The following is a 27,784-nucleotide window of genomic DNA, read 5'->3' as shown; positions in this document are numbered from 1 at the left end:
TTTGTGCAACGTGACCTACCGCAAGCGGTTTTAATTTTCGTCTGGATGAGGAGCGCTGAGAGTCATCGCAGACCTCATTTAAGACATTTCCGAAACCACAAGTGACATTTAATAGTATTTTATGCGTCACATACGCTTACTTGTAAACATCTGGATTTTCTGTGAATTGGGGGTCTAAAAAGCAATATTGCAATTTGATATTTGCACATATAAAACTAGTTCACAATGTCAACAAATAGCTATATTGCATTTTTAGGTAAATTGCTTCAATGTGGCCTTTTTAATCCCTCAGGGCTCCCTATCAGGCTCAGGGCGGCCTATTGGGTTAAATTTTTGTACCAGGTAAGAGCTCGAAACGCTCCTCATTTGTACGGACATGTAATAGTAGAAGTTTTAGATAAGGCAGCCATTTGCCATGTACCTAGTTAAGAGTCTTTTGTAATTATTTCTTTTTTATTTTGGTGCATAAAGTATATTTGTATTTGTAAGATTTGACAGGTCCAGTTTTTTACAAAAACGACTGCCTGTCTAACCTTTCAACCAAAAGACGCTACAAAGTAACACTACAAAAACATCAGACAAAAAAAAACAAAAAGCAGTCGAAATATCCCATGGATATCTCTCTTTCCTGCATTAATTGGAAAGAATCGTGACTATTTCCCGTATCTTCACCACTGTTATGTTCCGTCAGCTTTTATAAACTGTCAACATTATTTCCGAGCATCAATCACAGTAAATGCGGGTATTTATACCTTATCTACATTGAGGTTGATTATTCTTAAAGGTCAATGAGTTTCTCTCACGAAGCTTAACTGGCTTGAGCTGTAAGCTTAAGGACTTCACGTCCTATATTATAATCCACTCGATTACATGAAACCTTGTAACAGTTAATCTAATCCATCTTGTTGCAGATTTTGTCACATAACATAGCTTCACGCATGTATCCCATGAAGGCGGAGGTGTTTACCATACATACAGTCATGAGCAATATAATATACCCACTTTAGAACTCTGTCGCACTAACATATTTGACATTTAGTGAGGCTTACGGTTTAAATTGTCAAAAAAGTTAAAGTGACATGGTTGCAATGTGAATACATATGAGTACTCGTGACCGTACACTCCTCAACAGCTATATTTAAATCCCATGCAATAGAAGGCTAGCTTTTTGCCATTAACCGGGCACAACATATATACATACTCGTGACTATTTCCCACCGGGGTAAGCAGAGACTATGGAATTCCATTTGCTTCGATCCTGACACACTTCCCGGGCACAAAACCACATGATATCAACTATCTATGATCCATGTATTATACAGTCATGAGCAATATCATGTACCCACTTCAAAACTCTATCGCACTATCATATTTCACATTTAATGAGATTTACGGTTTAATTTGTCAAAAATGTTAATGTGACATGGTATCAAAGTGTATACATATTAGTACTCGTGACCGTAAATTTCCAACTCATAAACTGCCTAATACGTCCCACTGCTGGGCACAGGCCTCCCCTCAATCAACCGGAGGGGGGTATGGAGCATACTCCACCACGCTGCTCCACTGCGGGTTGGTGGAGGTGTTTTTACGGCTAATAGCCGGGACCAACGGCTTAACGTGCCCTCCGAAGCACGGAATCATCTTACTTTTTCGGACAATCAGGTGATTCAAGCCTGAAAAGTCCTTACCAAACAAAGGACAGTCTCACAAAGTGATTTCGACCATGTCCCCATCGGGAATCGAACCCGGACCTCCAGATCGTGAGCCTAACGCTCTAACCACTAGACCACGGAGGCTGTTAAGTAAAGTAAAGTTGAATTCAGTGCTTCAGAGCCCAAGCCGGGATTTGAACCTGTGACACCACGATGTAAGTCACAAGTCAATTTTGCAATAAGGAGGGTAAAAAACCCCTGCCCCTGATGAGCAAGGGTTGTGCCATCCATAACTTCAGAGGCGATCAAACTTCGCACCTCTAAACAAATACTACACTACATAGATAGTTATTCTCGCCCCTAACCACATACTACACTACATAGGTAGTTATTCTCAACCCTAACCACATACTACACTACATAGATAGTTATTCTCACCCCTATGCAAATACTACACTACATAGGTAGTTTTTTTGCCCCTAAGCAAATACTACACTACATAGATAGTTAATGGCCGCGATTCCTGCAGACATCTCTTAATTTTACTTTAAGTTATACCTGTCATTTTCTTATCCGCCGAAAAGGAAAGGGACGGATGATTGACAGCTCTTAATTTTAGGAAGAATGAGTAAATAAATGAATAACCCGGGCGAATTTTTAGACGGTTGTTTTAGATTTGTGCTTAAAATTGACGTGTGTTCCATAAATTTTATGCTTGTCGATTACCCGTCCCTTTCCTTTTCGGCGGATAAGAAAGTGACAGATATAACTTAAAATAAAATTAGATGGTGTTTACAGGAATTAGCACCATTGTCACCCCTAAGCAAACACCACTACGTAGATAGTGTAAAGTTTGGAGGTGAACTGCAGCATAAGGCATATTGGTGAGGGTTACAGTGCATTAAAAAGCCCTGCAAAATCCCCAGTTTAAAAAAAAGCAGTTCATTTAGATCATTGACATGGTAAAGTAGTACGAAGATTAAGCGGACCCCATCGTTTGACAAGGTTCTATCGGCTTCTATATGGTTAATTTCACATAGTTCTTTGGATGTATTGCTTTTTGTTCTTACAATGTCAATGACATAAGTAGAATAGAAAGTATGGGACCGGTACATGTCATAAGAGATATGAGCGATACTTACAGATAAAAACGAAAGCATGCTTGTGGTTACATCTGTGGTCGAATGCTTCCTCACTGCGATATATTGTCGATGTTAGTGCCTGGTAGAGAGTTGTTACTAGAATAGCACAAGATTATACAGGGTGTAAGTGACATCGTAACGAAAACATTGAGGGATGAATCAGACCGAGATACCTATGTGCATTTTTGGGGGTATGTGACCTAACCTGTAACCTGTGGGCTGGTTTTCTTTTCGCCAAGTCAGATAAATAGTCGCTTCTGTAAACATCGCACCTGTCAAATGTTCAGGTTAGGTAAGCGGACCCTGTGAAAAACGGGATAATGTTAGAGATCCCCTTAAGTATTCGTTACGATGTGATTAACACGCTGTATATGTGCATGCCTATTCAAGGAATATGTCATAACTTTGAGAGTGGAGGAGCTAGTAGAAGTTATCAAAGGATTGTAAATCCATCCTATAGTTTGTAAAAGTTGACACTGGTTGACGAAGTTGATTAACTTGGTCCCTCAATCGAAAATGATAAGACGACCATATCTTACAATCAAACGAATACTGACAATTGTAAAACTTATTAAACACCAAAATCAACGTATTTTGTCGCTTTAAGTACCTTTTTTTAAGTTAAAAACCCCTATTCCCAGTAGTCTTACTAAGTAGTTTTACCAGTTGCACTTCGGGGAATTATCTTCCCAATAGACTTACTGACAGGACCACTGGGAATTTTCACTACTGACATGTTATTAATGTATATATAAGTAGTTTAATAGTTACAAAGAAGACATAAAATTGTCTATAAAACGTTTTTTTATTTATTTTAAATCTCTACCTTCTATAGTTAAGAAAAAATAAATTTTAAAAGTGTAGTATTTACTATTTAGTTTCGCAGGCCAGTATCTTTAAAAACAAGCTGTCAATTTGAATCTATGTTATCCTGTATAAAACAGACTTATTCAAATTTCGAATTGAGGTTACTAGAAAAGAACCGGCGACACCATCACATCTGCATAATAATTGCATAACCGAGAACCTGATTGAACAACTCACCTAACTCGCCTCGATTTAACACTTTAAAAATGATTTAATAATTTGTTGAATATTTTAATTTTTATTCTTATTGTTCAGAAATACAACAAAGAAAAATAAAAAAAATCCTTCGTCAAATTTAAAATAAGTAAGTACGTAGGTACTTAAGTAATCAGTACTCTGCATTTTTTTAAATATATTTTTTAAATACCGCTGTCTTATAAAATAGCAAGTTCATATTATTAATTTCGTATTTCCGATCGTATACATTTTATTTTTCATATTTTTAAAATGGCGTCTGCACATTGTAATGGCAACTGTCATAATTCTTAATGGCAATTCGTGTGCACTTTAAAAACTGTATTTTTGTCGACATGACAGATATATAGTACCTACGGACTATCATTTCCTCATACTGACTTGACTAGTGGTCCGGTCACATTTTTTTTTTATTTTTTTTTCTCTTTATTGTTTATAGTGTCCAGTGACATGGTTACTAGTGATCAATCTTGACAAGGCTTCAAGAGGTTTACTTACTGGGCCCGATTCGACTTTCCGATACGATTATATATACGTACTTGTGCTCTAGCATAGTGCGAATAACAGCTGTCAGCAATTCTGATTCTAACCCTGAATAGTACATTTCCTTCCCGCCGGCGTGGTCGACGACTTCCCTCAATCAGCGCTTATCGCTATCAACCCACTAGAGTCGATTAATTCTTTCAAATATTTTTCCTCTCAAACGACGCCCTGAGCCTGGGTTCGGGCCCAACTGGGCACCCTCAAGCCTGTTGTCTTAAACGTTGTACCGGGTGAGAGCCTTTAGCGCTCCCCATTTATCCGGCCAAGTAGTTAATGCCACCTGCGGCAAATCTACAATAAGTCACGTGAAAAAAAAAACCTATTGTCATACATATACCATGCTAAGATTAACCGATGTGAATCGGTTGATCGGATCGGGCGCCGTAAATAAATACCTTAAAGCCCAACTTAGCCCACAGTTTATTGGCCTTTGTCTCGGTACAATGTACTTTTGTCTCTGGCCTTTTGATTTATTCCCATTATCTCGACAGTCATTTGTTTATGCCTAGACGAGTTGTGTGGCCAAAAGTTTGGAGACCTCATACTCATCATGGTGTGATTAGGACACAAATTCCGCTCAACATACATTAAGTACATTATAGGTACGATGTAACATTTTTTAATTTTATTTATTCTCTGTACAAAGAACTCTCTCTCTCTCTCTCTCACTCACTCTTTATGTAAGAGCTGCGCTCTACAAACACAAATACAAAGATACAAATATGTCTACAGATTACTTTATTGTGGTCATAGATATAATATACGTATATAACTACCTAAATGTAATGAAGGCTTTTTCTTTTTTTTCCTAGCTGTTCGATAGATGGCACTGAACTTCGTAGGTTACTGCAAGGAACGAAACGTTAATTTTTCTTTGATAAAATTTTGAAAACATAAAATGAAACGTCCATGTCACAATCATTATGTTCTGAAAATAAACAAATAACAAGGAAAAAGAAATCAAACTCTTATCAGTTAGTGGCATCGTAGCAATGGCCCAGTAACGTAGTTGGTTAAGCGCCATCTGACGAGTTATAGAGAACAATTATATTTTTTTAATCCTAAAAAAGAAAATCTCCCATTCTATTTTCAAAACGAGTTACATAAACTGCCTATATACGTCCCACTGCTGGGCACAGGCCTCCCCTCAATCAACCGGAGGGGGTATGGAGCATACTCCACCACGCTGCTCCACTGCGGGTTGGTGGAGGTGTTTTTACGGCTAATAACCGGGACCAACGGCTTAACGTGCCCTCCGAAGCACGGGATCATCTTACTTTTTCGGACAATCAGGTGATTCAAGCCTGAAAAGTCCTTACCAAACAAAGGACAGTCTCACAAAGTAATTTCGACAATGTCCCCATCGGGAATCGAACCCGGACCTCCAGATCGTGAGCCTAACGCTCTAACCACTAGACCACGTGTGCGTTACCCCAACAAGAAAGTATCTCCTAGAGTTATATGAGTAGAACGTATAGTTGGTGCCTTATCTGCTGTAAATGTGCCCCCACATAAAAAATGTGTGCCCCCTGTCGTTTCGAAAAAAAATCGAAAAAACGATTCTTGCTGGGGTAACGTTTTTCTAGCAGGAAAATTCTAAACGAATGATCGGAGAGAGAAAAACTGTGCATGGCCAGATAGCTTATATGTGTGCCAAAATGTGCCCCCAAAAATAAAATCTGTGCCCCTTCAGATTTTCGAGATATTGCATTTCCTGCTGGAGTAACGTTTTGATGAATAGTATATCTCTAAAACCATTGCATGTGCCCCTGTAGAATAAACATACGCGAGTAGCTCTTAATGTGTGCCCCTTTGTGCCCCAATTAGATTTTAGAAAATATTTATAGTTTTCAAGTCATTCAGATTTGGTCGGATAACCAGCCGTTGTTTACATATTTTGGTTTTTTGTTTATATTTACTTAATGCGTAACATTTGAAGCTCAATATTTTCACCATATATTTTTGACTAAAGGCACAAGATTTTGGTTTACACCTACACATCTGGGATTGTGCCAGTTCCTTGTATTTTGCCGTCAAAGTTATGACACCATCGTTTTTACTTTTAGCAAGATTATTCAAAAACGCATGCATGAACATTTTTGAAACTTTGTATGGTTATTATTAGCGTCAAGAAAGACCGAATACAGTTTTCAGCGAAGTTATGCCTTGTCTCATTTAGGCGCTGCGATGTTTTTTCGGGTTTTCATAAAACCGCGATAACTTGAAAACTATAAATATTTTCTAAAATCTAATTGGGGCACAAAGGGGCACACATTAAGAGCTACTCGCGTATGTTTATTCTACAGGGGCACATGCAATGGTTTTAGAGATATACTATTCATCAAAACGTTACTCCAGCAGGAAATGCAATATCTCGAAAATCTGAAGGGGCACAGATTTTATTTTTGGGGGCACATTTTGGCACACATATAAGCTATCTGGCCATGCACAGTTTTTCTCTCTCCGATCATTCGTTTAGAATTTTCCTGCTAGAAAAACGTTACCCCAGCAAGAATCGTTTTTTCGATTTTTTTTCGAAACGACAGGGGGCACACATTTTTTATGTGGGGGCACATTTACAGCAGATAAGGCACCAACTATACGTTCTACTCATAAAACTCTAGGAGATACTTTCTTGTTGGGGTAACGCACACCTAGACCACGGAGGCTGTCAGAACGAGTTATTTTTATTTAATACACATAACAAACATAACATAGCATCATGCGTATATCCCTGAAGAGATAGACAGAGGTGTATAGTATATACACCCACTCTTCGCTAACTTTTTTTAAGTCCCGGGACGCGAGCCTATTTTATGTACAAATGCAAAGGTATAATAATAAAACAATATAAGATCTCTATTTTTAGCATATTATAATACATAATCTGCTTTTTGATATTTATTGTTGTCCTGTATTGATCGAATAGATAGGTATCAAATGTAGATATATTTTTTTTTTATAATTAGCTTTCCGCATCCGTCAAAGCTAATACTGAAAGGCTAATAACCATTATCTCCTTGTTTCAGATTACATAGAAGCATATTGCTTCTTGTGGTGTTATATGCGCAAACGCACTCACAGAAGAGCAAGTCTGACGACACACAGGGCGTGCCCAGCGACCTTAGGAGGGTAGTCAGTGAGGCCATAGCTTTAGAAAGGAGGTTCCTTTTAGGTGCTAAAGATGGGTGAGTTTTCCATTGTTTTTCTTAAAAACCTACATAAACTAACAAATACTCCCGAAAGGTGGTACATTGGCTGTAAGTTATCTTTGCTTAGTCGTGGCTCTGCCTACTCCATTAGGAATCACGGGCGTGAGTTTGTGTATGTATGTGTTAACTTACAAGTACATCGGGACTGTCAATTTTTTACTTCAGCGCTAATCACTTTCGACTAATGTCTTTTCCTCGACATAATACAGAAAATGTTCTTTTTTTTTCGAATATTTTTTTTTCTAATCGTAACGTAAAAAAAGCTAATTCAGACCAATGACGATAAAGACTAGAAGCTCAAATGTTGGCGGCAGCACTGTTGAGAGTTCTTATATTTTGACAGTTCTCCATACTGTCCAGCTAAAATTTGTCATAAATTGCTATAAAATTGACATGGAGTGTATCCCGTCTGAAGAATGGGTTACGAAAAAGAAAAACAGCCAGTTGGAAAACGACAGTTTGGATTGAAAAAAAGTTTCTCTATGTTTTCTTCTTTCCGATGTTTAGTTTAGAGAACACTATAACACTATGATATTGCAGTTAAACGCTGCGCAACGGGTTATAGTGTAATATAACCAAAACAATGTTCGTTTACTCAAATAGTATTGGGAACTGTCAAAATATAAGAACATTTTTACAAGAATGTGTTTATCAAAACCACACATCATGTAAATTACATGTTACAAATGTCAATATTTATTCTTTTTTTATATATATTTTTATTATTTTTATATTTATTTAATTGTTTTTAATAATGTGTGTGTTGTTACAATTGTAGCAGGATGCAATATGCTTGTTTATGTATTTTAAATTTATATAAGATTAAATGGTTTTTAGAAGTAAATTTTACAATACCTCCACTTTTTTTGATAAACGTAATTTACACGTACTTATGAGTAACTTGTAGCTTGTGAACGTGTTGACTTGTAAGTTTTGACAAACACGGCACTGGTGGGAGAAATAGGCAGTTTTTAGACTCACTCAATGAATTTAATTTTGATTACCAGGCACAACTGCACAGCAGAAGAAGACGACGTGGCGTCAACGCCGTGCCCGCCCAGCAAGTACCGCAGCGCGAGCGGCGAGTGCAACAACGTGCGCCATCGACCTTGGGGCAGGAGAGGAGACATCTTTCTAAGACTCCTGCCGCCGCAGTATGCTGATGGTAAGTGGGTTCAGCTGTTCATCACGTCCTTAACTGGTAGTTTGCGGACCCCTGAAAATAATATTGCATATCGATAGACCACTATATAAAGTCTATCGATAGTTTGGAAAATGGAATACTATTGTTTTTTTTTTTTTGACGTGACTTATTGTAAATTTGCCGCAGATGGCACTAACTACTTTGCCGGACAAATTGGGAGCGCCTTTTTTTTTTGACGTGACTTATTGTAGATTTGCCGCAGATGGCATTAACTACTTGGCCGGACAAATGGGGAGCGCTGAAGGCTCTCACCCGGTGGGAGCGCCAAAGGCTGTCTGGTACAACGTTTAAGACAATACTATCGATAAGCTATCTTTAGTATATTGTATATAGTGCCTCAGTGTATGTAGTGTCAGCTCCCTAATGACGAGAGTACGTGGCAGCGCCAACAGTCTTCTAATAATCGTAGCAGAGAGAATGGATGGCCCATTCTGGAAACACTGGGTTATGACTCACGTGTTACCTATACGCCGTGTGGCCAAGTAATATCATTTAATTTAATATACTAACATAGTTCGTGGCTGCTAGCCAAAAGCTGGCGAAATACGGGGACTTAACGCGGACCCACGATTTTGTCCCTTTTGCCGTCGAGACTTCGGGTGTGTGGTGCTCGGCGGCCAAGGATTTTATTCGTGTTTTGGGGAGGCGCTTGAGGGACCGCGGTAGTGACCCCCGCGCCAGCTCGTTCCTGGTTCAACAGGTTTCCTTGGCAATAGTGCGCGGTAACGCGGCCAGTATAATGGGCACCTTTGAACCGGGTACGAGAGGGGGCGGTATTTTAGATTGACTAGTGTTTGTGTTATAATTTTAAATGTTTTAATTATTCGTAATTTTAAACGACAAATTGTATAAATTATTAAGTGATTAGAAACAATAAAGTATTAAATTGTATAATAAAAAAAAAAAAAAGTTCGTAAGTCTCTATTGTTTTACTAACATAATATGGATGCAGAATCTGAAATAAATATTTTATTATTATTACTAAAAACAATAACGGTAACAGACATATGCATATCTTTGTTTTTGGGTATAAATGATTACCCCTTTTATTAAAACCGCCTTTTCCAACTGATGGCATTTCTTTTTCGTAGGTAACTCATCCTTCAGACGGGATACATTCCATACTGTCCATACTGTCCAGCTAAAATTCATAATAAATTGCTCCAAAATGTAGAGCAACGTACATTTTAGAGCAATTTACTATGAATTTTAGCTGGACAGTATGGAGAACTGACAAAATTTTGGAACACTCAAAAGTGCTGCCGCTTACGTTTGAGCTTCTAGTTGTTATTCTCATTTATAATATCAGTTTCTTTTTTCTAGACAAGTACCAACCACTATTTATGTTCTAAAGTCGCCAAACATTGAATAAGTGTCAAAACCAATATGGTCTTATCTCCGGTTAAAATTAAACGATTATGTAATTGTATGAAGAACTCACTGGGTTTGCTTTCAAAACAATTCTGAGAAGTGCCACTAACTAAAATTCACAATAGCACGAAAATCGACCGAAAATTATCGGTGATAAAAAAACATTGAGGAAAATCTTTGGCAAAAAAACATAATTTGTTTAAAATCATTGACACGCAAAAAAATGAAGACCCTTGCAACCTATAATTTGAATAGAACGTCAAACTGTTGATTTACTAATTTAATAAAATACCTTAACAACAAATAATATTGTCTAATCATAAAATGTATCTAATTAGTGTCGTTTTCATTAAGTCAAGACAAATTCAAAGTCCGATTCCCGGATTTTTTTTTATTGAGCCTTTGGCGGCTCAATAATAACCGTGACACCAGGGTTGATGAGGTTGGTAATCCACCACACAACCAATACGATAGGAAAAGTCAAGACAAATTGAAAATACCTGTAACGCATAGTCGTAAGATGGATAACGAAGTACAAGTATAATGATGAACTTGTATGTTGATAGCAGGTGGACATTATATCATTGATTGATAGGCAATCATCGCCCATATAATTATGGTCCATCACATTGGAATAGCATAGAATATTTTAAAATATCACTTTGACAAACTCATCGATTCTACTCTTGCGTAAGCTTCTTATAAACCGTCAAGCGAGATGGAACAACGAATGATAAGAAAAACAAATGAGCGTCGTGTCGAAATTGACAAGGAGATAACTTTCTTTAAGAAAGACAAAGCTGTTGGACTGTTGGCGATGTCGCAACAGACTGTCGTACGAACACGCGTACAAATGACCAAGTTAAGTACACGATGTAACTTATTCAAAATGCCTACATAAGCAGAAACGCTATTTTTAGTACAAAAAACAAAACAAATACTTACAATCCATTTCGTGAGATGAAGAAGTCTTATGTCATAGAATAAGGAATACTACTATGTCTAAAAATTGACATCCGGTACAATTATACATTTAAATATTATAGAATTAACATAGGAATTTATATAATTAAAATTAATGATAAATCATTCATATTATATACGTATTTTATAACATTATTTATATACCGAAATTAATGAATAAATAAATTTAATAAACATTTATTTTAACATAACGGTTCTGCAATTCTTCTCACTTCTAAAACCAGCTCTGTGTAATTAATATCTCTGTCTTGCACATATCGTAAATAAAGGATGAAACTATTTTAGAGCTGCCAGATTGAAATAAAATAAAGTATTTCTCGCCAGAATAGGCATCTTTACTCTTCGAAAAGTAGAGTTCTAGGAATGCCGTCTTGCGTCTGTCGCAATATTTGTTTCAAATAGTGCCTTCATAGCGTTGTCTCCAAATCTGATGACTGTAGTATGAGAATAGAATCTGTAATCAATCTACCACGGTAGCTATTCACTAGCGAAGTGATTTGTCTCGGGTAAGACGCGGAAGCTAGCCTCCGGACAATAGACTGAACTATGCAATCCTGTAGGTATTAGAGACTTTATGTAGACTGGTACCTAAGAAATATTTTGGTTTTATTTCCTAATTAGGCTGGCCCAAGTCTTAGGCCTAAATAACCATATTAAGGCTGGGGTAATTCCTGTTCGGCGCGTCCTAGTACGGGGTATAACATAGAACCCTTGCCCAGGGATACGGATGAAGACCTCAACGGTTACAGAGGCGGAGACGGAAGCCATCGGTACGGCAATCCAGGACGGAAGAGGCGAGTCACAGGGACTGTACCTTGGAAACTGACAGAGGGAGCAGTAACTGTCAGTACTATACAGAGGCGGAGGACAGGATGGAGTCCTAGTACGGCTTTGAAATAGGCTATTCTGGGTGCCATCCCACTCGCATAAGACAGAGTACTGCGTGGCAGAAGACAAGAGGGAAACCACTGCTCTGCCACTGGAAAAATATTTCCCTAAAAAGTAGCATGGAGAACGTGGCTGGGATGGACAAGAACGTGGGTCTTAAATTAGTGATGATGTGATGCTATTAAGGTATGCTATTAAGGTATGCTATTAATGTTCGTTTATGCGTACGCGTTCACACAGAAATACGCGCGGTCATGGCGGCGGCGCGGCGTGTTGCCTTTATTTGTAAAGTCCAGCACCCAGGCCAACCATTTCTTTTTAGATTTTCCGTTATGTGGCTGGACAAATGGGAAAAGTTGAAGTCTTTCACCCGGTTAAAAATTTAAGACCTTAGGGTGCCCAGTTGGGTACTACGGACCTCGGCTCGGGGCATTGTCTCAGAGGATTTTATTTGAAAGAATTGATTGACCCTATTGAGCCGATCGTATTTCGTACCGTCATATCACATCTTACCTACCAACCAAGTTATATATCAATCTTAAATCCGTTTTCAATCAATCAATCAAGTAAAACTTCATAATTAGACCGTATTATGTCCAAGAAAAAAAAACATTACCTACTTATAACTTTTATAGCATAATTATATTCCTACAATCAATTTGAAACAAAATAGTTGTGTACATAATTATAGCTTTTATCGGACAATGGATGTATCGTCTTGATGCGTGTTTCCTTGTCCATTGAGATTACTATAGTTCATGTTTAATTACAGGTTAGACCAGACCAGACAGCTAATGGTCATCGTGTTTATCACGTTCGTTCTCGAGATAATCGAGATAACATGCACAAGAACGGTTTATAATCTTTGTAATCTACGTATAACCCCATAAGACAGGTTGTAACACTGTGGGACAAGGGTATCCCCCTTTATTCAAATTCAATTTTTTTTTTTTTTTTAGTAACAATGCAAACTTAAAGGTTAGTATAAAACAGAGCAAATGAAAATTTAAGAGAGGTAGCGATGGGGAGTCCCACTTATCAGGGAACACGCTCAGAATGATGAAATTATTATTTAGTACATGAAAGACTTTAATATCCCATCTAGGCCCCAAGGACGTGCCACCAACAAAATGTATGAAGTTTATGCGCCTAGTGGCAGTCCTAGGGTGGTGCGAGGTGTGCCTGGTGGAGGCAACACTGGTTCACCCTAGCCGCAAGCTAACATCATAGGGTTAGATTGCCCATACCTTTTTTTAAGGGGCTGAGGGGTGCCACTTTGAGGTGTCGCACTACCTAATTTGCTAGGGCCGCCACTGGTTGCGCCACCAAAAAGACACACGTGAGGTGACGTTTATACAACATTTTGTTGGTGGTGCGACGGTGGCTGCACACTGTGGTCCTGTAGTACACTGGCTTGCTTCTTCCCGGGAGCGCCGGTCCGAACCCCGGCACGGGACTTGCACTAATTAATTATTTAACTTAAGTATCTTAAGTGCAGTTTCGCGACGGCCCAGATGGTCCAATGGTTTGAGCGTTCGGACCACCGCATGGTGGTCCCGCGTTCAAATCCTGATGAGGACATATCACGAAAATCACTTTGTGATACCTAGTTTGGTTAGGCAGATCACCTGAGTGTCCAAAAGTAAGATGATCCATGCATCGGAAGGCACACAAGGCTTACCGTTGGTCCCGGTTACTATTTACTGACGCAAGTTAGTAGTTGTTACATGAGCCGTGACAGGGGCCTTTGGCGGTTCAATAGTAACCCTGACACTGATAGAAGAAGAAGTGCAGCTTGACAAGACCTCTATAGACGGCGATACGGCTCACCACAAAGCTTGGTATGGTGTGGGTACTTAGTTCGGGATTCTCTTAAAATGCACAAATGTTTCTGTCATAATTTTAATTATCATAATCCTTTTTGCATAACGTTTTTTAGCATAATAGTACTTTCCCATAATAACATCTAGGAATACTGGTTTGTTGGGTAGGTATAACTTATTTTTGGACTAATATTTGTTGGTATAAATTTGATTCACATATAAATAGGTATCCATAATTCTTATTTAGAATAATAGTGTTTTGTCATAATTTTTACAAGGCATAACAGTAGGTTAGGGTGGCTTCTATCATGTTTATCTTACACACGAAAAGTATATACTGAATGATGACCAACAGCGTGAAATAGTGTCAAAAAATATAAAAAGTCACAATCATGAACCAAATGTAGCCAAGGAAAAGTAATTTTCGAAAACGTTCAAAGTTGTGCCAAAACTTTTCTTATTCGGAGTATAGTTTTTATGCTTATAATAATTATGCTTAAAAAGTTATGACAAATTAATACTATGCGTAACTAATAATAGGACAAGTAACAGTATGCAAAAATGATTACATAAAATTTTATGAGTAAAAATAGAGAACCACTTAGTTCATCTTACGATGGACGCACCTCTGATTACCCCAATTGAGATATGGTCGTAAGCATGTTGTATAAACTATATTTTCTGCAATACGATTCAGAGATTTATTACAAGAATTTTAATGAAATACTTCTTTAATGAACACGCGAGTACCTACCTACTTATCAATGATAGGAAATGTAGGTAATCTGCCGTTATTACATTTACTTACGTAAAGGATTACTATTTATAGATCTGTTTTAATGGGTACTCAGCTCTAGATACTTATGTATTTAAATAGGAATTGTTTTGAATGAACAGGAAAATAGGTACGTTAACCAGTACTTAGGCGTTATACCGTGTTCACACGGTCCGCTTACCTAACCTCAAGATTTGACATTTGATTTAAGTTATAAAATGCGATGACATCGGCGCGTGCGGCTCCTGCGCCATGTATAGGTGCGTGTTTACCTCTAATCGGTGTGCGCCTCCGCTCGACATAACCTTCTCGTTGTTCCCTCGAAAAAGAAAAAAATGTCTTCCATATTTTATATCCGTAACTCCATACTCATCTTCCTCAAAAATCACAATTCTCTTTTGGTAGATAAGCACGTAGTAAGTACCTAGTATTAAATAGAACAACCAGTAGGGTTAAAATGGCCACATCGAAGGAATTCATTTGTTTGCATTGCGCACTTACTTTTATATGCGCAAATCTCAAATTGCAATATTGCTTTCTTAGATGAATTGCTCCGATGTGGCCATTTTAACCCCCCAGTTCAGTACAATCGGTGATTTATATTTCAATAAGATAACGTTTTGCAATCGTCTCAATGCGCGGTAAGGGTTAGATAGATCTGTCAAAATACGTTAGCTAATGTTGTGGTGTTCATTAGCATAGAGATGTATCAGTCGATGTTAATTTGATCGATTATTTTCTATCTAACATCACTAAGTACATAGTATAAAACAAAGTCGCTTTTTCTGTCCCTATATCCCTATGTACGCTTAAATCTTTAAAACTACGCAACGGATTTTGATACGGGTTTTTTTAATAGATAGAGTGATTCAAGAGGAAGGTTTATATGTATAATAACACCCATTAAATAGTGGAGAAATACTGTTATTATTGACGTTTTATGTGATGTCGTAAATAATTTCATTTTTTCCTCAGCATTGCTCCCGAGCGAAGCCGGGGCGGGTCGCTAGTTAGGTATAATTCAAACAGTAGTAGTACACTAGTCGTGAGCTTAATAAAAGATGTAATAGGTAGGCATACAGATAATAGCAACTTTATCATGACTCATGCGCGGTTAATTTTTCGTCTTCATTGAACCATGGTCGGTTGTTAATGTAATCATATGTTGTGAGCGTCCTTTTGTGACAGGGATGGACTAAGTAGGTAGAGATAGATAGAACAGAGTAAATAGATTAAATACTTAAATAATTTGATTTAATTTAATACACCTTATAATTACTACACCTTATTATTTCATTAATTAATAACACACTTAAAAAATAAAATAAAATGAAATCAAAATCAATACTTAGGGTGGCTTAGTGGGCCACTAAACATGTTTAAAGACCCTTACGCAAGCCACCCTTAAATTGTCTACGTAAGAAACTTTTATTATTACTATAGCGTATAAAAAACCATTATTTTTTTTATTTTTTATTAATACAAAATGAAAGTACCTATCAAATTCAAATATATCGACTTTGGTGCCACCAAAATAAAATGAAATACTTAGTTACAAAAGAGATTTATTAGTATCGAAATTTGGTCGATAAAAAGTGACAGGTAACAAGTACTTCGAAATGACTATGGAATTTGTATGAAAAAGCAATCTAGGAAGTCATAGAAAAACGTGACAAAATGTAGCACTTATTATTACATTTTTCTTTATTAAATTCATAAATAAGTTAAATAGAAAAAAGAAATTGTTTTTGTTACCTTTAGATCTGTCTTTATTTAGTAATCAGAATTTGATAATGTATCTTTGACCTAGGAAACTTAAAAATACACTTTTTTGGAATTAAGAAAAAAATAGTTCTCAGTACCTCGTAAGATGGCGTTTACCAATTACTTTACTGGGCCATTACCAAGATGCCAATGATAGAACAAAAAACTTTTGTTTAATTTAGCAAATAAATTAACGAGATAGAGACTTCCCTTCTTACTTTCATTCTCTCGAGACATTCTGATAAGATTCTGTTTAATTTCTTCATTATTTGTTTATTTCAAAACATAATCAATGTGACATGTACGTTTCATGCTATGATTTCAAAAAGAAAAACACGAATAACATAATGTTCCGTTCCATGCAGTAACCTACTAAGTTCAGCGCCATCTATCCAACAGCTAGGATAAAAATTTAAAAAAAGAGAATCCCTCATTCGTTCGCCAGCCCTGTGCTAAAAGGAACTCCGCTTAGAGTGACGTTAGTCGGCAATCATTGAAAATACTACCATTATTAGTGACGTGTAATGATGATCACTGATCACTGACGATCAGGGTTTATCCGGGTAAACGGTTTGTGATCGTAAACAATGATAGAGATACGCGGTATCATTAAAACGATCGATCGAAGTTACTGTTGATACTTAGATTTAAAATGATAATGCAAACTGTATCTATTCCGTGAGAAAATTTACTTCACGAGGGCAATTTATAGTGTTTTGTAACTAAATAAAAATTCCTAAAAATTCTGAAAAAGTCGTTTTTGTGATATTTTCGGCTTCGGAGGGCTTGTTAAGCCTTTGGTCCCGGCTATTAGCCGTAAAAAACACCTCCATCAACCCGCAGCTGATTAGGGGAGGCCTGTACCCAGCAGTGGGACGATATAGGCTGTTTATGTAAGTATCTATAACTACTCGTAGGTAACTGGTTGACCTGTTTACATAAATCCGTTAGACCATTAGTTGTATCGAACGCTAATAGATGCAAGAAATTGATACTCTTACAAAACTTCGATATTTATCTTGTGTTGTAGTTTGCAGCTTTCGTAGTTTTTTAACCGACTTAAACTAGGAGGAGGTTCCCAATTCCGTATGTATAATATTTTTTGATGTATGTTCTTGTTAGTGATATTGTAACGAATACTGAGGGGGATGACTCAGACCATGATTCTGAGTTAATTCAAGTGGATTATTCTATCGCAAAATTTATGAGTTTTTGTACGTTTCTTAATTATTTTCAATTCTATACTTTCACGATGAATAATTTCGCCCCTCGATATTAACTCAGCATAATGAGCTGAATCATTCCCCTCAGTATTCGTTTTTAGGATATGTGTGTGAAAGGTGTGGGTACAAAAATGACATCAGACAGAGAATGATAAAAGAGAAATACATATGCCCACCCCAATAAGAGTGATATAACAGCAGGAGGATAACATGTATCTACACTTTTACCTACCTAAGTACAATCAAAATATTCGTAAAACTTCACTAATTATTGAAAGAATTCAAAATCAAAAATATCTTTATTCAGTTGGTAACATAGTTACACTTTGAATCGTCAATTTTTACATAACGAACGTCTCATCCGCCTAAAACTACTCATCATCCTGAAATCTATTAACCGCCTTACCAATAATAAAACAAGCAGTGAACACGTGTTTAAGTAAGATTTGGCAACCAAGTAAGGTTCAATCAAATCATAAGCACATTTTTTCCGCGAATTGAGACTAAGCGTATTTACTACGCGGTGATTTGTTAACAAAAATCACATCCGAATGTGCAAAAAATCTCTTACGAGGTTTTGCCTTAAGGCCACGGAATGTATATAGGTATATATTTAAAAAAATCTCCATGTAGCTAATAAATCCTTCAGTGCAGTTGAATGTATGACATTGTAGATACTTACCTACCTAATAAAATGCCTATACTTTAATTTAATCTATAATGGGTTGGAATTAATTTCAATTTTTTGCTTATTTGCTATAATTGTAATAATTATATTGTAGTTTTAATGCTACAAAGCTCCTTGAGGCTACATCGAAATAACATAATAATGCGTTTCGCAACTCACAAGCCCGTTTAAGTATGGTTAATTGCGTAAATTATGCGAGGTAAAGTTCAAATGATAGTTCATTTCATTATCTGCTACTTCGCAGCCATGCTCAGAGGAACCATGTAAGTGCTTTTGTGAAAAATCACATTCGTATGAAACCTTTTAATATACACGCTAGTTTCAATCCAGGTATTAAAATAAAAGGAAGTAAGATTATGGTGTGTGAAAGCATCAAATTGAGCAAATAAATATACACTGAAATTGAGTGACCTATCTGCCAACAAACTGCTGCACTGTACAGTTTGGCGGACTGTACCGATGTACACACCACCAACATTATTGAAATAAATCAATTAATTTATTTTTTACCAAATATTACACTTTTTTTAACGTGACTTATTGTAGATTTGCCGCAAATGGTATTGACTACTAGGCCAGACAAGTGAGGAACGCTAAGGGCTCTCATCCGGTAAAATATTACACGTTAAATGAAGATTTGACATGTTTTTTTTTAATCGGGTTTAGATTGTGTGTGTATTAAGTTCTGTAAAAAACGGACCTGTCAAATCTTCAGGTTAGGTAAACGGACCTGTGGGAAACGGGATAACGCTCTGGAGATGGAGATTAATTAAGTTCAGTCTATCTGTTTATTTTACCATCGTCCATTTCTTTCCCAGGAGTGTCGCAGCCACTGTCGTCGCCGCGACTGCCGGAGCCAGCGCTGGCAGTACACGCGGCAGCTCAGCTCACAGCCACAGCTGAACATGACTACGTCACCAGTCTACTGGCTGCCTGGGGGCAGTTTGTGCTCGATGACATCGTCGCCACTGCTAATGGGAATAAGGTATATTTTCGTGGGCTTTTTCGCACCTGGGGTAATGGAGAAGAGGGAAATAAACTCTCTCTTTCTCTACGATACGGTACTTAACATTTTAAATCGTAAGACCGAATATAAATCCTATATAAATCCAAACGCCATTATTTTGCTATTGCGTCTGCAAATCTCGGCCTTAAAAAACATTTTTATGTCATCCAAATTGACATCCAATTGTTTATTAACAACAATCATAACTTTTCCATCGCCAAATTCTGTACATGATTCATATTTATGTAAAATATACTTACATAGTAGTCAAACCACGCCATCCTTCATCAAAAATATATTTAAAAGTGTTAGAATAATAATGCAAGACATGTAAACCCAGGTATTTTTATCATTTAAGTAATCATTAATCTTATAATAAGCTTTTTCACATAAATTAAGCTTCACATGAGTTTTAAATTTATTTTCTGACAATACACTGAAGAAAGCCAGTAAGCATATCCACAGTAACCACAATCGTCGGCGAATGAATGAACCATGAATGGATTATTCAACTACACTGACTATTGCTTCCTATGAACAAGTATTACATAAGTACATACATACATGCAATGCTTTCCTATTCTTACGAATGTTATGATATGTGAAGTAACTGAAATAAGTTATGCTGAAATAGGTTCAGTTCATTTCCTTCAAATAAGTCCGATATAAAGGCAACATATAAGAGCCGTGGTAGCCCAGTTGCTATAACGCTTGCTTCTCACTTTGAGGTCGCAGGTTCGAACCCAGCACAGGCCTAAACCAATGATTGTCGAATTTGGTTTCGAATTCATGTTTGGATCATAAATGATTATCAGGTGCTCAGCGGTCAAGGAAAACATCGTGAGGAAATCCACATTCCCGACAAATGTATTTTCCGAGGTATGTGACCGAACCTGTATTGGGCTGGTCTTCCCTTCGCGCGTTGGAAGGTCAGACAGGCAGTCGCTTCTGTTAAAAACCGGACTTGTCAAATCTTCAGGTTAGGTAAGCGGACCCTGTAGAAAAACGGGATAATGCTAGGGAGATGATAAAGGCAACATATCTTTCAGTGTATTGTTTTTTTTTTTAACATGACGTATTTTAGATTTGGCACATCATTATGGCATATATACAATATACAATTGACCCGGCGCGGCGCCACACCCCGGACATTTCATACAAAAAACCTCCTTTTACACTGACACTACACATTGACGTTATCTTACACGCGCATATGTGTTTGTGACGTCGGACGCTTATACGATTGACGACTAAAGTAAGATCGAGGGGGTGAGGTAAACCTAGCTCAGCCGCTGGTGCGGAGAGTTACCGTTCTATACGGAGTATTATTATTTATTTTATTTATTTACTAGGCACATCAATAGTACAAACACACAACAATTAATATAACTTTCTTAAGGCTAGTACTAGTGTTAACTGTTAGTGTTAGTTTAACTGGTTTAATAGAAAAAAAAATAGTTTTTTCTTGTACCTATTCTTCTTTGTTTGTTGTTGTAGTGTTGCCTGGCTGTAACTTTTCATACCTTTTGTTATTCCGTTCTTTAAAAAAAAACAAATTCTATATACATGTTAATTACATAAGTTGTGCACGTCTGTAATTGGTGCAAACAGTAGTACTAGTATTACTCCTTATTATATGCCAGCGGCCCCCGAAGCAAACCAATGACACACATGATCACAGTGCCCTACGACCTTTATTGAATCAATAAGCCCATACATCCTTTTTAAGTATTTAATTACGAGTAGATCTTATGACGCGTCCACCACACTAAACTCAAGGCCACCGGATATAACTTTTTGCCAAAAGCGGATGGTGTCGCGAACTAATCATCCCACTAATGGTTAACCTCTTATGTTTTTACACAGTTAGACTTGACCTTTACTTCATTATGAATCATTATCATTATTTTTCGTTTTTTTTTTATTGTACTTACGTAGAAAATGTTGCGGATACAACTGTTTTGAGATGAGTAACATGGTATTTGTTATTTTGTTATTAAGTTTATATTAGTATGGTGTTTTTCCTTATAATGACTATTTGTTATTTATAATAAATGTGCTTATTTAATAGTAATTATATTGCACTTGGCACTTAAATAAAATCAAATCAAATATACTTTATTGCACAGAACTAAATTTCAACAATTAGACATAATAACACATGAATACAGTACAATTTGGGCGGCCTAATATAATAATATAATAATTTATTTATTTATTTAACACACAATTTTTGCACTTTTTTAATTTTGAATAAAATTGACATGACATGTGTTCGATACATTTTATGCCTGTCGATTACTCGTCCCTTTCCTTTTCAACGGATAAGAAAAAGACAGGTAGAACTGAAAATAAAATTAGTTGATTTGTACAGGAATCAGCACTATTTTTATATTATATAATATTAAACGTACATACAGCCCACTATTCGTAGCTAACAGTACTTACAATTCAAGCGAAACCTAGACCCATTAAAACTTAAAGCAACCAAGAAACCTCATTCACAACCCACCTGTGAACACTTAGCATAGTATAAATCGACAACTCAACAACCATTGCATAACGTTTCGTGATAGTTCGAGGGGTCACGTGAAGAAAGGTTACGTATAGAGAAAGTAACAGTTCCTTATGGGTGCGCCTCTCTTTAGGCCTGCGCACACGCTGCGACTGAATGGGACGACTTATACAACCGCGTACGATCAAAATAGAATGTGTAGGTAATTGTTAGTTGTAGTGGGGAGAAAATAATGAATGAATTAACTCTTTAATTAATTGAAGTTGGCTATTGACCGTTCAGCACACGGATTAGAAGAGAGGTTGGAAGTGCCAAGTGAGCGCGAAACGCGCGCCATACAAGTATGAGCAAATAGTTCATATTTCAACTCACTACACTTCACTCGTCCGCTAACTTTACGATGCACGGAGCTCCACGATAGTGTATTAAAACGTCGTTTTGTACAAAAACAAATAAGTATTGACTATGATGTTAAGCCGTTGGTCCCGGCTATTAGCCGTAAAAACACCTCCACCAACCCGCAGTGGAGCAGCGTGGTGGAGTATGCTCCATACCCCCTCCGGTTGATTGAGGGGAGGCCTGTGCCCAGCAGTGGGACGTATATAGGCAGTTTATGTATTGACTATGATGCAAGGAGATCCCTCCTCATCACAAGAAAGTTAAAAATTTTAGCATGATCGGCTATTTATCAAAAAAATACTTTTGTAAGCAGTATTTTACGAAAACTAATGATAAAATTGCAACGTATCACATAAAATACACAATGCCGATAAGGTGGCTATGGAATTTAAGAAGCAGTAAAACTATCGTGGTTCTCTGTTTGCAGGAGTAGTAAATGAGAGTGGGGTTGAACCGGCGACAGCGGTTCTCATACAAAATGCGCGTTAGGGTAACCTCTTTCTACTATTCCGTGGTTCCCACGGGTACTTGGTGCATAATGCGATAAATGTACCTCTGGCCACCGTCAGGCCTGTTGTCTTATATTTCATAGAGCCCTCAGCGCTCCCCCGTTTGTCCGGCCAAGTAGTTAATTCCATTTGCGGCAAGTTTATATTAGGTCACGTCAAGAATAAAGACATTTTTTACTTATAGATTTTCATTATTATTTTAAATTTAATTTTAAATGTGTGTGTTGTTACAATTATTGACGATTGGAATGTATTTGTTTATGTATTTTTAATTTATACAAAAAAAAATATTAGAAAAAAGATGTTAAAGCGGGCCTTGTCGCTAAAAGCGATCTCTTCCAGGCAAGCAGAGGCAGCAGATGGGGCGCGCTAGCGCACGCACGCGGCACCCATCGCTCCTCTGTGTTTGGAGAGCTCAAAAAAAACTTTTTAGACGCGCACGCAATATTAGCATCTTGTATAAGAATCTAATTGCGCAGTGACATGTACAGAATGCCGGTAGCTTAATGCCAGAAATAGACAGTTAACACTCCTTGACACACTTAATGTGGTTAGCATCGTTAAACGTTTATGCAAAAATTTACTCCAGTCGTAGTATAGTGAGAGGAATTAAATAACTATAGTTTATAATATCTTCACGTACACATACAAACATAAACTCACGCCTATTTTCCACCGGGGTAAGCAGAGACTATGGGATTCCATTTGCTTCGTTCTGACTCACTTCTCTTGCTTCCTCCACATTCATTAATCGAATTGCACGCCGGTTCAGATTAGATCATATTGAACCTTATCTAAGGACATCTCCAATTTGGTCAATGTACGTCCTGCTAGGACGCGTCTTCTTTCTTTAGCCTTTATATGTATATATAGATAGATTTACAACAAATTCTTAAGAAGGTATTTTTGTGTCGAAGTGTATCGAAAGCTTTAAAGATACTTGTCTGAGTCACATGACGGGAAATTAAGTTCTGAATGAAGGGCGGTTGATGTTATGAAAGTTAGATGGAGAATCATTACAAGTATTGATCTTGAACGGTGTAGCAGGCAATCTAGACAGCGATTAGTTATTACATTGTATACATGATAGTGTATACCTTCTATACAGAGTGTTAGTGACATCGTAACGAAAACTTTGAGAGATGATTCAGGCCATGATTCTGAGTTGATATCAAGTGGAATTTTCCATCAACATAATACCAGAGTGCGAAAAAGAACAGTTTGAAAAAGAAAAGCAAGCAAAGAGATTTACAACGGGAATATTCCCACTTGAGAAACATTCCTTGGAACGACACATCACTGTACGAGTCATCAATAATATTACTCTTTGAGGAATTTTCTCAATGTTGTCTTTTTAGACCTTCTGAGAATAGCAGCTTTATATGAGTCTATTGAAATTCTACTTCTCAGATTCTTATAAAAATATATTTGTTCCGAGACGTCTAATCCAAACCAATTACTGACTGTTATTAACGGCCTCCGTGGTCCAGTGGTTGAGCGTTGGGCTCACGATCTGGAGGTCCCGGGTTCGAATCCCGGTGGGGACAAATCACAAATCACTTTGTGATCCCTAGTTTGGTTAGGACATTACAGGCTAATCACCTGATTGTCCAAAAAGTAAAAATATCCGTGCTTCGGAAGGCACGTTAAGCCGTTGGTCCCGGTTATTACTTACTGATGTAAGTACGTAGTCGTTACATGAGTCATGTAAGGGACCTATGGCGGCTCAGTAATAACCTTGACACCAGGGTTGATGGGGTTAGTAATTCACCTCACAACCCACACGATAGAAGAAGAAGACCGTCTGTTATTAGAGTAACATACTTACTCGACGAACAATGCCTAAAAAAATATTACGCACTTTCACTACACATCTCATAAATATACCTACGTAATTCATATAATCTTATTTGCTAGCTACGTTGCATAATAGCACAATATTGTCTTTGTGAAGTGCAAATAATAGAAAAATCTTTATGAATACATTTGAATAGTTAAATGTGTACTTATACTAATTATGTATTCGTACCAGAGAGAGTTCACTTTTACATCAACTTGTAAAAGAGCCAAAGGTTATGGTATTTTTATAGGGTAGTTTCCAACTAGTCAAATCAGTTACTTTGTACTAAACGTCAAAACAGAAAAAAACACACTATAACGTCATAGAAAAACGTGATAAAATATCGGACTTATTATTTCGTTTTTCTTACATACATATAAACATAAACAGCCTATATACGTCCCACTGCTGGGCACGGGCCTCCCCTTAATCAACGTTTCGTTTTTCTTAATTAAAATATATAAATAAGTGTACTAAGTTCAAGGTAAATAATGAAATTCTGACTACTAAATAAAAACAGATCTAAAAGTGACGAAAAACATTTTCTTTTTTTTCTATTTTACTTACTTATTTATGAATAATTTTAATGAAGAAATCCGTAATAGTAAGTGCGACATTTTGACACGTTTTTCTTTGACGTCACATGTTAACTTTTTCATACAAATTCCATAGTAATTTCGTGTTTTGACTTAAGTATAGTAAAAAGTGACTGATTTGACTAATTGGAAACTAGCCTATTTTGTCGATTAGTTTTTAGTTTAGTCCGTTACTTAAATAAAATAAAACACTAAAGTTGCCAATAAAAATATTTTCCATAACCATAAAACACACATGCTTAAAATATCATCAAAAATGTCGATTCATCATAAAGATTTAATCGCCATTAAATTATAACTACAATTAGAGGAAAGTGAATCTTAATAAAGAAAGAGAACGTCTCTATCCGTCAACACCTTTCGAAAACCTTCCACCGTGTAATTATTATGGGTGTTTTAAGAAGATTTTATATACTATAGAATTTTATTAAAAGAAGCAGTTGACACGCGCCGCACACGTGCCGAAAAAATATACGATTCTGACGACTCTAGTCATAGAGGCGCCCAATCAACTCGCAACAACAAACACTTCAGGACCCCGAAACTGACCCCGCCGGCGTAGTCGAAGATTTTCCTAATTTAGCGTTTATCGCTATCGGATGTAAGAGTCGATTAGTTTTTTCAAATATAATCCCCTCAGTCGACGCCATCAGCCGAGTTTCCAACTAGTCAAATCAGTTACAATTTTGACTAAACATCAAAACATGAAATTACTACGGAATATACAGTGTTAGTGACAATAACGAATACTGAGGGGGATGGTTCAGACCATGATTCTGAGTTAATATCAAGTGGGAAAATTCATGATATTTTGATATACTTGGAAAGATACTTGTAACACTGTTTGTTTGTTGCAGTGTGAGGGTCCCACGTGCGAGTACTCCCGATCAGCACCCGCCAGGAATATCGACTCTTGTGGCTTTGGTAAGTAGCTTGTTCAGCTTATTACATAATAATGTCAATTGCAACGCGGCCCGACGGGATAGAATTGTCCCCTAGAGATTATTTTGTCGCGCCGCGCCGCTCAATTGCTGTTTGAGCTTTCTTCTGCAAGTAATTAAGGCGAGTTCTTGTTTCTTTAAACTCAAACTAATTCTTATGAATGGTCCTGTAAGGCCATTACTACTTAAAAACTATAAAACTCACTACTGATACATAAAAAATATCAAATAGAAAAAACATAAGTAACAACGAAATCTAAGTATCGACGTGAAAATCCATGTCGCAAATAAACCGAAATCTTTTAAACTTTGGCGGTAAAACGATTTAAAATTTATATTCTATAATTAGAAACATCCAATTTGTCAAATTCCCCTTTAGTGATATGTATCAACCAGTCTAAACCAGTTGATAAGAATCTGATTTATCTTTCTTTTTACTCTTTGAGTTCGTTACGAAGTTGTACCTTTGATAACTATCTGTCATGTAAGTTCTTCAGTCGTAGCATGGCAGCTGCCGTCGGGTGCTAGTCGCGCGCGACGCGATATATAAACCAATCTTTTGATCAGAGACAAATAAACCCATTGAAGGGTTTCTTGCGCCGCTTCTTCTCAGCCATATCATGGTCCAGAAAGGTAACCAATAAAGCGTGGGATTGTAAATGATTAGAGTCATCTGACTATCCTAGTTTGAAAACAAGCAACAACATATCACCACGCCTGTATCCCCAAAGGGGTAGGCAGAGGTGAATAGTATATACACCCACTCCTCGCCAGCTATTTTTAAGTGCCATGTAATAGGGGGTGATTATTGTTTTATTCATTTAATTATCGGACCTGGTGGTGGCGACCACGAAGCGCCATATTATGCTACCAGTCCTGTAGTAGCACTTGCATAGCATATCTATACAATGAGAATTGAGAATTGGTTTATTTATCGCGCAATAGCTCATAACTCGGGCCGCGCGCGATATAGGGACATCATGCTACGGCTTCTGATAGGCCGAACGACAGACAAAATGAGATCGTCAAATCGTCACACCGAATAACAACTTAATGAATATTCATAAACATTCTAATGTGATTCAGTTTAAACGATTATTTCGTTCACTAGTAGGCGAGAGGCAGGTCTGGTAATGTCGTCATACGTTATAAAATTATGAAGTTATGAGGCACAGGTTGCATGGCATTGGAAGTGACAGAGATTAGATTGAAGTATAAATATATATATATATAATCTAGATGTTTTAAAAGTAATCGAAATTTAAAAATTGATTCTATTTATTTTCTCACACACAATATAAATTCTAAAAATAAATAAGTAGGTTATGATATGAAAAAGCCAATAATACCCTGTCGATTACCCGTCGCTTTCCTTTTCAGCGGATGAGAAAGTGATAGGTATAACTTAAAATAAAATTAGGAGGTGTCTGCCTGAATCGGGGCCACTGGCTTACATCATGCACTGTATCACTGCGATCTGTAACATATATTATCATCACTGCCTTATGCTGACACCTCTAAGCCCTGCCCTATCTGTAGTGTAGTATTTACTTAGGGGTGAAATGTTTGAGCGCCCCTGGAGTCATTAGATATATCATAAGATGACACAGCGATCCCCTGGTATATGGAAGGGAGTTCCCGCCT

General features: G+C 37.1%; 1 protein-coding gene across 2 annotated transcripts in view; it reads left to right on the top strand.

The window, feature by feature from the left end:
* LOC126368840 (heme peroxidase 2) overlaps positions 1-27,784 on the top strand; it is a 78,937-nt gene that overhangs the window by 29,175 nt on the left and 21,978 nt on the right. For both annotated transcript variants that reach the window (XM_050013004.1, XM_050013003.1), the window contains exons 2-5: positions 7,432-7,590; positions 8,622-8,779; positions 19,153-19,319; positions 26,057-26,123. In XM_050013004.1, the coding sequence (XP_049868961.1) occupies positions 7,432-7,590; positions 8,622-8,779; positions 19,153-19,319; positions 26,057-26,123 (551 nt within the window). The remainder of the gene's footprint in view (positions 1-7,431; positions 7,591-8,621; positions 8,780-19,152; positions 19,320-26,056; positions 26,124-27,784) is intronic.

This window comes from Pectinophora gossypiella, chromosome 8 (genome assembly GCF_024362695.1).
Source record: "Pectinophora gossypiella chromosome 8, ilPecGoss1.1, whole genome shotgun sequence".
Lineage (NCBI taxonomy): Eukaryota > Metazoa > Arthropoda > Insecta > Lepidoptera > Gelechiidae > Pectinophora > Pectinophora gossypiella.
Note: the sequence above shows the minus strand (reverse complement) of the source record. Positions and strands in the feature narration are given on the sequence as shown.